This window comes from Budorcas taxicolor, chromosome 7 (assembly GCF_023091745.1).
Source record: "Budorcas taxicolor isolate Tak-1 chromosome 7, Takin1.1, whole genome shotgun sequence".
Taxonomy (NCBI): Eukaryota; Metazoa; Chordata; class Mammalia; order Artiodactyla; family Bovidae; genus Budorcas; species Budorcas taxicolor.
The window spans coordinates 45,486,939-45,499,362 of NC_068916.1; the positions used below are offsets into that span (position 1 = coordinate 45,486,939).

Consider the following 12,424-nt stretch of genomic DNA (forward strand, 5'->3'; position numbering starts at 1 on the left):
TGGCCATCTCCATCCTAAAATCAGAAACCAAGCCAGTAAGAACCAGGGATAAGAATATAAATACATGTTGCCAAAACTTTGACCGTATAAATGTTAAATTATACATAACAATATATTCTATATAAACTACTAAATGATAAACATGCTGGTCAAGCCAAAAGATTTCCTTCAAGACTTGGCTCAATTTCCATCGTTTTAAACATGTTTCATGATATGTTCAATTAAATACTGCTCCAGAATGTCCAATGTAAAACCAAACCCATGTTTCATGTTATCCAGTGTACTTGCTTGCTCAGAGATGTCTGATTCTTCCAGACATTGGAATCTCATTTTACACATTTAGAAATCTTTCTATCTATAAAGCTAAGAATGACCAGTAATCAAACATGACTGAGATAACAGGTCATCAAATAAAATTATATGACCAAACATAAGCTGTAGTTTTATTAGGATGTACCAGTCAGGCAATTTTTATAAAGTAATGTTCAAATTAAGAAAACATGAAACATTTATAGATTAATAAATTTAAAAACAAATTTAGGTTGAGTTTACACATAACTACACAGAATTTACAATCTATCTGTAGAATTCTCTAGTCAACGTTTTTGTGTATGTAATATTAATAAAAAGGATTTTTTTTAACCATACAGTGTGATTCTGGGGTTCCCTGAATTTTCAGCTGCTGCATTTTCTACTCTACATCTGGCAGGTTCTTCTTCCTTTCAGTTTGTGCATTTCCTGTATTCTAAAAAGTAAATAGAAACAGGACCTTAGTTGAGGAAACGGTGAGTCTTTGGCTAAGGAAATACAGCCACAGATGAGTACTTGCACTTGGCACCTGGGAGCTAGTTTATGAGGCACAGGGAGACTGTTTAGCAAAGGGTCCTTATTACCATCCTAAGGCACAACTGAAGGGGGCTCTTCTGCGGACTCTTCTTTCCTGCCTGACTCACTCAGCAGTAATGGGAATTTCTCTCTAGGTCATAGCATCTATTGAATACATGTCTACACTGTTAACTGGGAAGTGCCTGGATATGATTTAGTAAGTCAGAAACAAATCTGTGAATAGAACAAATAAGCTGCCATTCCCTGTCTTAAGTTTTTAAAAACATATCATATTCTCTCATGCTCTAAATTAACAACCTATCAACTTGAAATTTAGGACATTTTCTTAATTCTGAGATTAATTTATTAAAAGCATTTGAATCAGCCTCATAGGTAATTTCGGAGAAGGCAATGGCAACCCACTCCAGTACTCTTGCCTGGAAAATCCCATGGGCGGAGGAGCCTGGTAGGCTGCAGTCCATGGGGTCGCTAAGAGTCAGACACGACTGAGCGACTTCACTTTCACTTTTCACTTTCATGCATTGGAGAAGGAAATGGCAACCCACTCCTGTGTTCTTGCCTGGAGAATCCCAGGGACGGGGGAGCCTGGTGGGCTGCCGTCTACGGGGTCGCACAGAGTCGGACACGACTGAAGTGACTTAGCAGCAGCATATGTAATTTCTGTCACTTATCAGAACTGCATTTGAATGATTAGTGTTGGGTTGGGTTTTTCCTTACCATCTTATGGAAACTATCTAAACAAACTTTTTGGCCAATCTGATACATATAAACTATAATTATCATTGATGACTTCTGGATATTTCTAATAACTACAACTGTTTCACTGTTACTCTTTAAAAGATCATCTTTTCAGGAGTTCTACATCATATGCACAAAAAGGGATTTTCCCTTCCTATTATGTATTTTTAAAATGTCAGAACTGTCTTGAGAGTTCCTTTCTTCCTGGATTAAAATGTAATTTTAGTTCTGAGGGCTTTCACAGTACAGTAGGACAAACACATGTAGCACATTACTAGTCTGCCCAAACTCAAGACCCTTAACTCATCCAGTTATTCCAAAAATGTACAAATGGTGTGCTGTTCAACACACTGTGACATCAGTAAGTCACCCAGGTTTAAAAGTTTGAAGTCACCTTATTCTTCTTTATAACAAACTAAAAGATGACCGTTAATGCCTTTCTTGTTCTATCTAGAAAATATTTCTTCTCTGCAAAACTGATTGTGGAGTTGTCAATAAGTTCAAGGCCAGGAATAAGGCATAAATGTCACTGTGAAAGTATATCTAACAGTGTCTGATAATTCTTACCTGAATGTTTTAGAAATAAATAGACTTGGTTAAAAATACCTTCTTACAAAAAAAAATTACCTTCTTACATAGTTTTAGATGATGGTTTCTATTTTTATAAGTTCCTCAAATTTCCTTAATAAGTATGTGCTAATTTTATCACAGATAAAAATGTAGTCAATTTTATTTAGAAAATAAGAAACCGAGATAACAAAGTTGATGACATCACAGGTGTACAGGATAGAAGGCTGTTAATATAATTTAATTCAGTGGATGCTCAGCACAGTCCCTTTCCCTTAAAAGAATACCTTTAAAGAGTATTAATTTATAATAGATACTGATGGCTTCAAGATCCCCAAATAAAATTCAAGATTATCTGATACTTAGCTCAGAGCATATCTTTATGAAAATAGGACAGTAGTTAGAGAGCAGAGATGGGGGAATAAATTGGAGGAAAAAAAAGGAAGAAAAAGGCTAAAGACACAATATATATGTTCTTGTGGCCAGGATAATCCTATGTTTATACCACTATTCCTTTCCTCTGGCATGGTTTACCTACCACCAAGTAGTATACATAACACACATACTATTTTCTCTGGGTAGCATATATTCAGTCACTCAACATTCAAATGAAGGTTCAAATTTACTACCCTCAAAAATCAAACATTTTTTAAAACCTTTATAATTGATTATTCTAGGAAAATATAGTTCTGTTTCTAGAAGTCAAAGATTATAGAATTTTGAAATTTTATCTAACTTTCCAACAGTAATAACTAAAATTATATACTCAGTCAAACGTTCTAAACATCATTACTTAGCAAAAGCTATCAATAAAAAGTTTTACCTCTTGTTTTTCTTGATATTGATCTGCATTAAGTAAAGTTGGTATTTTAGATGAATCTGTTCTCTTTGATTCCCTCTTCAACACTTTTATCTGTTTCACTTTTGCAAAAATATATACGAGAACTTGTTACTCTTACCTTGAAATTTTACTTTCCTTTTCAAGAGTTTCAAATGGAAATTCTGATATCCACTAAAGTCAGTTTCTCAGTTTATTATAAAGGAACTAAACAAATCATGAGCTGTAATGGTATAAAATATCAGTCATAAATGATTTGTTATATAATTTTACAAATAGTCTACCAGTCTGTCCTCTAAATAAAGAAGACATTTACTTTTAAAATTCTGAGTATTACTGTTACGTGGATCAGATAATTCCTCTCGAGCTATGCCAAGTACTATTTTCTTGCTATTATATTATCTTTTCACAAGGTGTCACTGTTCTTCAAAGAAATGACTGCAAAAAAAATGAGCATTTTATGAGCTCAATACATGTTATAAAATCTTAATCGACTAAATCCTTGAATGCCTGAAGCACACATACATCATTCCTGCTATTATATGGGCAAGTTATCCCAGAAAAACAGAGGAAACTGCAATTGCCCTAGGTCATAAACCAAAAACGTCTCCCTCAAATACTATTCTAACATTTCAACAAAATTGAGCTAATAAAATTTTTACTTTTTAAAATTTTCTTAACCCTTCTTTAAAATTATCTCCTTTAAGTATTACCCTTTATTTGACTATGGAAAAAAATTTTTTCATCAGCTGAAAATATTTTGCCTAGCACTATACTCCATTCTGGGGCTTCCTAGGTGGCGCTAGTGGTGAAGAACCTGTCTGCCAGTGCAGGAGATGTGAGAGATGTGGGTTCGATCCCTGGATCAGGAAGATCCCCTGGAGAAGGGCATGGAAACTCACTCCAGTATTCTTGCCTGGAGAACCCCATGGAGCCTGGAGGGCTACAGTCCATAGCTTCACACGGAGTCAGACACGACTGAAGGGACTGAGCATGCACGCACACACACACACAACCTCTTTCTACCTAAATCATATTATAAATGTAAGTTATATTACCAGAAAAGGTTTTTTAAAATATTCTATCTGGAGATTTGTAAAACTATGCAACAAACGTGTACCTTCCATTCCTTTCATCTCCTTTGATTGTATTATGAAAGGCAATTCTGGGAAATGGAATTCTTTCCTGTCAGATCTAGAAAAATTCAGCTTCCTTTTGTTTCCATTTGCCATTTGGTCAGTTTGGCTGGTTCGCTCATTAAACACACACTTCTCCATTTGGCTCTTAAAAAAAAACAAACAAATAAACAAGAGTTAATTTGAAAAAAGGTGTGTAACTACTTACTGGATGAGGAGCCAACAAACTCCAGCCTTTTGGATGGTGTAAGATAGGCATAAAAATTAGTCTTTGCAAGGTTATTTTAATAATTAAGAAGTAGAAGAGAGGGCTTTCCCTGGTGGCTCAGTGGTAAAGAATCCGCCTGCCAATGCAGAACACAAGGGTCCAATCCCTGGTCCAGGAGAGTCCTCCATGCCACGGAACAGCCTAGCTGGTGTGCCACAGCTACTGAGTCTGTGTTTCGGGCCCAAGAGCCGCAACTACTGAGCCCACATGCTCTAGAGCCCGTGCTCCACGACAAGAGAAGCCACTGCCGTGAGAGGCCCGAGCACGACAACTAGACAGTAGGCCCTGCTCGCTGCACCCGGAGAAAAATCTGTGCAACAAGAAGTCCGAGCACAGCCAAAGATAAAATCAATCATTTTTTCCCAAAAGATGTAGAAGAGTGTATCATCAAACATATAAACGGATCAAACTCCAATAAAAATTTCATAAATTTTTTTAGCTTATTCAATGTTCTGAGAATAGTCTTGATCATGAGAACCACAGTCTCAACTTTTAATTTTTTATCCTATTCATTGCACTCTGATTTTGAACAAACCGCTCTGGTTCATTTTGTTAATAACTCATTTTTCAATTTACAAAATGACGTGCTCTGGACACTGGGAAAACCCAAAGGAAAAAATTACTTGTGAACTCAGCATTCTGGAAAAACTTTTGTGCTACCTGTTTTTGCTTATTTTATAACAAACGATAGAAACTTTCCTAGGTTAATGATGTAATGTCATGTAATGCTCAGTATCCCATTATGTGGATACACTCTAACATATTTAACCAGCCACTTGTTCTTGGATGGATGTGCTGTTTTCAATGTCTTATTATTATAAATAACACTGTTTCAATTATAAAGTAAACTATTTTCCTATGTGAAAAATGGGAAAATGAATGACACCAATTATGTTTTCTTGGGAAAAGTAAGATGTATTTATTTGGCAATTGCTCTTAATCTATAAAGTAAGATATTAAAATCATTTTTTGAAGTGAAAAACCAAAAAGTCTTGTGATTTTTAAAGGAAAATCTTACCTTTTCCCCCCCAAGTCACTCATTGAATACACAAATCAAGTTATAAGAAATAAACTGAAACTGTGAAAGCATTAAGGAAATGATGACCTATTTTCACTCCAGGGTAAAAGGGACAAATAAAAGCACATTAAAAAAAATATTAGAGCCCTAAAGACAAAGAAAAGGACACAGGGTGAGAGGATAATGTTGAAAGAGGATGTAATTTAATGATGAGGTTCTTGCCTTACTTGAGTGGAACCTGTATCCTCATGCCTGTTAGATATAACTTGTCCAACAGATTGTGAAGACGTACGTCTCTTTTTGGCTCTTTCAGTTAACCTATTATTTAAAAACAAATGAGAAGTTATTAGAACTCCTCAGAAATACTTCTGTTTTAGCTTCAATAATGATGTTATACCATGGTAGTCTACTGTTTGAACATGTGCCAAAATGCAATTGTTAGTCCATAAGTACCAACAGCTCTAAGAGGAAAAAACAGCAGAGAACAACTCACTTGTGGCTAACATCAGTGGTGACACCATGCTGTGGGTGGGGTTACTCCAGCTGGCCCACTTGGTCCTTTCTATCTGTTCTGAACCTGGACCTCTTAACTACTGGGTTCATGAATTTCTGAGCTTTGGACCAAGGCTAGTTTATAATTATGGTTATTACAACCATGGTTTGGGAGTTACCTCAAGAATGACTGACACTCGCTGTCTGTAGTCTGTTATATAGACATGTCCACTTGCCACCTCTGCAGACCGCTAAGCTTCACAACTTACAGCCCAAACCAGCCTGCTAGGATTGAACTAGTCTTCTAGGATGCTGAACCGAGCCTCCTACTCCATCTAGAGCCATGCTGCTGCTGCTAAGTTGCTTCAGTTGTGTCCGACTCTGTGCGACCCCATAGACGGCAGCCCACCAGGCTCCCCCGCCCCTGGGATTCTCCAGGCAAGAACACAGGAGTGGGTTGCCATTTCCTTCTCCAATGCATGAAAGTGAAAAGTGAAAGTGAAGTCAGTCAGATCTAGAGCCATAGCAGTTCCCTAAATTTAGAACTGGCCCTGATGCCTTGGTAGACAGACTCTTGCATCCATTCGTCACACTGCCCTTGATTAATTAGGTTCATGGTACCAGTGTCTCAAATCTGTATTAGTAGTTGAATCTAAAATTGATCCAGTATGTTGTTTTTCTCCCAAAATACTTAACCTTGAAAAGCTATCTGACTACATAAGATTATTTTCAACTATCTTTTTTCCATTTAGATAATTTGCTACGATAGGAAAATAAAGCTTACTTTGCTATATAAAGGCACATCAATACCAAAAGTGAGGTCACATTACATTTTTCTCTTCAAATGGGAAGTAATTTTTCTGAGGGCCTTTTTTTCAAAATGAGGTTTTTGCAAACTGCATTAGTACAAAACCACACACCTAGAGCATAGCCAAGAAAAGTTAATTTCTTCTATAGCATTCATAAGAAGAATTTAGTAATGGCCCATTATATGATTATAATTTCAATACACCTTCCAATTCAGTTTATATACAGACATTACAAACTTGCTTCTTTGAAATACCATTATATAAAAACATTATAAAACTTAGGTCCATTTCCTTCTGTTTATTTTCTGTTAAAACTCACCTTGAATTGGAGTGGGAGAGATTTGAATTGGGATTTGAAGCCATCAAGTTACTGCTAGTTAGATTGATGGGTGGCATTACTGTACTACCCCCAGCACATGGATCGTCTTTCATGCCTATAGCGTTAGTGCTGGGATTGACAGGGTTTGGTGGCTCACTGATAACAGGTTTTGTATCTTGAGACATAGTATGAGCAGTTTCAGCTGCAACCTGTTGACAATGTCCACCTTCACACACTATCTTTTTTGGTTCTAAGATATCTCCTTTTCCTCCTTTAACTTTAGTAACTCTGACTTTGATCTCCTTGGGCTTTTTCTCTTTTTCCAATTCCTAGAATAGATACATCCAAAATCTGAGTCAGTTATTTTTATCACGAGAGTACTAACTATAATACAGTTATACTAGCTAAAAATAAGACCAGTTTTTACCTTTCCCCAAACTGAAATACTTTGCAGTGTATTGGTATAAATTGTTTTTCTTTCTTCTTTCATAAATTCATTTTCTTTAGAATTCTCTTTTGGTTTTATGAATGAATTGACCTTTGCTTCTTGTAGCAATTTAGCTTTCAGTTCTGGTATGAATCTGATAAAACAAGCAATATCAAATAATTTTATGTAGATACTGTTTAATCTTTAAAAGACCTTTTAATCAATTAATTTACATCTGAGCTACAGCATAAATAAGTTATCAGTAATGTATGCCAAGAGATGGCACAATATTTATCTAATACAGGTTGTTTCTTGGTAAAGATACATCTTTCAACAATTTCTCCATGGTAATTTACTATTAATAAAACTTTCACAAGATAGACATATGAATTAGTTTTCTTTTGTGATGTAAAGCTTACTTAATAAAAGCACTGCTTTCAATTCTGATAAATGTACTATTCTCTTCAAAGAAGACTCAGGCCACTTTGTCCCTTTTAAGTCCTGTTCTTTTAATAGGACTTAAAAGATGAACTAGTTTCTAAAATCTTACTCTAGAGAAATATTTTTGAATTAGAATACATCAATACTGAAGCGAGATTGTTTTGGCTTTAGGTTGGCTTGAAATATATATATTCATTTATTTATTTTTGGCTGTACTGGGTCTTCATTGCTGCACATTGCTTCTCTAGTTGCCCTTCTAGTAGAGAGGGGTTACTCTCTAGTTGTGGTGTATGGAATTCTCTCATTGTAGCTGCTTCTCTTGTTGCGGAGCATGGCCTCTTGGGCACACAGGCTTCAGCTGTTGTGGCATGGAACATGGGCTCAGTTGCCCTGCGGCATGTGGAATCTTCCTGGACCAGGGGTCGGACCCATGTCCCCTGCACTGGCAGGCAGATTCTTAACCACTGGACCACTATGGAAGTCCGAGTTTGGTTTTTTATAAAAGTTATTTATTTTTAAATAGAAAGTCCAATTTGTATGGCTCAAAACTCAAAAACTTTATACTGAAAAGTCTCCTTTCCACCCTTTGCCCCGAGCTACACAGTTTCCTTTCTTGAAGCAGCTGCTGCTATCAGTTTGAGACTGAATAAGTTCTACCATGAATGAAATCTTCCCTAGAATTATAGTAAAAGGGTAAGTGTGAGATGAAGGAAAAAAAAACACAACAGTGTGATTAGTTTGGCTGAATAAGAAAATGGCACATTTCTGTTAAAATTTCCTTGCCTTGTGGAACTCAAGAACTTTCACCCTGTGATAGTAAAATCCTAATAGTTAAATACCCAAGAGAAATCAAATGAGTCTATATAGAATTGACAGGAAGCAACTCTTTTATTCAATAACTGATACTTCTCATCAATGGTACTTTTAATATATCTTCTCATTTTCTGTTTTAGAATAAAATTCTTGAAATGCTTCAGGTTCTACTTACTCGCAACAGTTCCCTTTTCTTTGACTTTTTCTACTTCAGTCTGTTTTCGATGGAGGTCCTGGACTTTCCTATGCCTGATCTTAACTCCAACATATTTTAAATTAATATTTATGTTTCTGCCTCATACTCCAAGGCAAACAATAATTTTTCAATTAATAAACTTATCCTGTTTCTTTCAAAGCTCAAATAGAAAATGGTGGTTTTTTTTAAAGAAGCATGGCTGATTTATGAATCCACATTGTTAACATATATTTTAGATACAATGTGGGACAGAGAAAGGCTTTAAGAGCCATGGTCCCTGTCTTCAGGGAACTTCCAGTTTGGTGGGGAGAATAGAACAACAGGAACTGCAACAGATAATAAGTAAAGCAGAGAAAAAAATCATCTGGGAAATGAATGCTAATTATAATATATAGGTCAGAGATGCTGTCAAGAGGAAAAACTGGACTATTCTGAGTCAGGGGTCTAAGTGGAAACAAGGCTAAAAAATATTGATGGTTTATTTACTGTTATCTCTGCCCTATAGTTGGAGAAGGCAATGGCACCCCACTCCAGTACTCTTGCCTGGAAAATCCCATGGACGGAGGAGCCTGGTGGGCTGCAGTCCATGGGGTCGCTAAGAGTCGGACACGACTGAGCGACTTTGCTTTCACTTTTCACTTTCATGCATTGGAGAAGGAAATGGCAACCTACTCCAGTGTCCTTGCCTGGAGAATCCCAGGGACGGGGGAACCTGGTGGGAGGCCATCTATGGGGCTGCACAGAGTCAGACACGACTGAAGCGACTTAGCAGCAGCAGCTACCCTATAGTAAGAATTGACAAATGCATGTGAAGAGCTTAGCTCACTGTCTAGGACATAGTAACTGTGTAATAAATGTTAACTGCACTATTTTTCTTAGTAGTTTTCACCATGACAGCTGCAAGTCTACCATATATCTAGTCAATACAAAAACTCAGGAAGTTTTTGATAAACTGAATTCTTTTCTGTAACATTAACCTATGTAGCAATTTTCATGCTAGTAAAATTTCCTAATACAAAACACAAAAAAGTCCCCACTCACTCAAAATGCTTACTTTTCAATAAATCCATCTCTAGTAAAATACTCATGATGCAAAAGATTGGTAGATGACATCCTCTCAGCAGGATCAATTTGTAAGCAAGCCTAGAAAATGAAAAAAGATTCCATGTTAAACAAATTCTTAACATGTCTCCTTAAGGTAAATGTTAAATTTCACAAATGCAGGTATAATTAATTACCCAGAGCTAAAAGAGTTCTTGAAAAGATAGAATTAGACCTCAGGACTTTTTGACAGTGAGTTCTCACCACTTGTTTCCGTAAGAAATTTGTACTTGTAAAGCAACACTACAGGTTAAATGTCCTATTTCTAGCCAAAACAGAAGTCAGTCTATTTCTGCTGGAATTAGTAGGAATTATTTAGCTCATTTTGGTCCTCTTATTCAGCCCTGTAAGGAAGAAAGTTCATGACTTATCATTTCCATTTTATAGAGCTAGAAGCATGTTTAGTAATTTGCCAAACTAGAATTTTAACTCATATTGTCTGATTCCTAATTCAATGCTTTTCATATGTAACAAAACAATTTCACAAGTATCCAAGCCCCCAAATCCTTCAATAACCCATTATCAGAACAGCTATTTTCTGCTTCTCTTCACTTGGGATTACTTCAACTGAGAACCAAAAAACCCCTACAAAACAAAGAGACAGTGAAGTAAGAGTATCAGAAAATAAGTTGTATATAATGACTCTACATATAATTAATCATAATTAGAATACATTAATCCAAATATTAAAGACATAATTTGAATAAAAGCCATTTGCGTGATAATTTTCATTCTTCCTCCAAAAGAAGGCAAAACATACTAATAATAGGTAACTTTTATTTATGTTTATTATGTGTCTGTCATATAACACTCTATCTAGTCTTTTCCTATTGCCTGATCCCAACAACAACCCTGCAAGATGGGTACTACTACTATCCTCATTGTATAGATGAGGAGACTAAGGCCCAAAAAGGACAAGTAATTGGTCTAAGATCTCATAAATAGAAACAATAGTTAAAATCCAGAATGTACAAAGTAATTGCATATAACATTACACTTCTGACTATTTCACAAAGTCTAGTTTAAATTGATTCACAAAGTTATAGAGATCTGCTATACAAGAATTTGCTTATAGTTAACAATATCATACTGTACATTTTAAAATTTGGTTAAGAGGATAGATTTTATGTTATGTGGTTCTATTTTTTTATCACAATTTTTAAAAATTGACTCATAAAGTCTATTTTCGTCTTTATGATGTGAGAATAGTCATATCCTTAAGACTGAAACTAGCTAAAAGCATGTGCTTATTTTAGAACATTAATAGTTACCCATCAATAAAACTTAGGAAGAAAAAAGCTAAAAGGTCACAGCCAATTGGAAGCAGATAAATATTCCTTCTGTAAACAGTATAATTTACAGAATTTAAACGTTTGCCCTGGTTTGGAAAATGTAAAATATGACACTTTGAGAAACAGACTGGCTGCTATCCCTCCTAAAATAAAAATGCACAGCTACACGAAGACTTAGAAGTGAATGTCAACAGCAATTTTACTTGTAGTAGCCAAAAAGAGGAAAAAACCCAAAACAGGGAAACAGATTTTTTTTTTTAAAGTGTGATATGTTCATACATGGAATATTACTCAGCAATAAAAAGGAATAAACTACTGATACACACAAAAACATGAACTGAATTTCTAGGCTATACGCTGAGTTAAAAAAGACTGACATGAAAGAATATATACACTGTTTGATTCCATTTACACACTATTCTAGAAAATATAAACTATAGTGGAAAATAAATCAGTGACTATTTAGGGACAGGAATGAAGGGAAAGTTGGATGACAAAAGGATGCAAGGACATTTTGGGAACTGATGGAAATTTTAGGTATGTTGATTGTAGTGGTGGTTTTACAGGTATGTATACATTTACCAAAACTCATCAAATTGTACATCTGAAATCATGTAGTTTACTGTATAGAAATTATACCATTTTAATATTGTTTAAAATTTTTAAATCTAGGGAAAAAAATACATGCTCTACACCAGGTATTAAGATGTATTTTAGGAAATTCTTTGGTGGTCCAGTGGTTAGGACTCAGCGCTTTCACTGCCAGGGCCCAGGTTCAATCACTGGTTGGGGAACTAAGATCCCACAAGGTGCATGGTGTGACCAAAAAAAAAAAAATGTATTTGAAAGTTATAATAATCAAAATTGTACTTGTGATAGAATAAGGAGAGAAATCACTGAAATACAAATATACCCCAGCATGTATAAGCAATCTATCTGTGATAAATGTGGCATTCCAAATCACTGGATTATTCAAGTTGAAAAAAGTATTTAGAATATATAAAACAGGACACTAATGATTATTTGGCAAGTCAATGTAAAAGTATACTTTAAATCAGAAATAGTTTAAGGATTCTTAAAATAAGAACTACAAATGACCAATTAATGTCAGTAACATGTCATG

At 35.4% G+C, this 12,424-nt stretch overlaps 1 protein-coding gene across 1 annotated transcript in view; it reads right to left on the reverse strand.

The window, feature by feature from the left end:
* Nucleotides 1-691: 691 nt before the first annotated feature.
* Nucleotides 692-12,424, reverse strand: part of CDKL3 (cyclin dependent kinase like 3) — a 31,349-nt gene continuing 19,616 nt past the window's right edge. Inside the window, exons 6-12 of the mRNA XM_052643839.1 lie at nt 9,963-10,051; nt 7,459-7,612; nt 7,032-7,360; nt 5,639-5,729; nt 4,110-4,272; nt 2,975-3,072; nt 692-745 (exon numbers count right to left, since the gene is read on the reverse strand). Coding sequence (XP_052499799.1) covers nt 692-745; nt 2,975-3,072; nt 4,110-4,272; nt 5,639-5,729; nt 7,032-7,360; nt 7,459-7,612; nt 9,963-10,051 — 978 coding nt within the window. The remainder of the gene's footprint in view (nt 746-2,974; nt 3,073-4,109; nt 4,273-5,638; nt 5,730-7,031; nt 7,361-7,458; nt 7,613-9,962; nt 10,052-12,424) is intronic.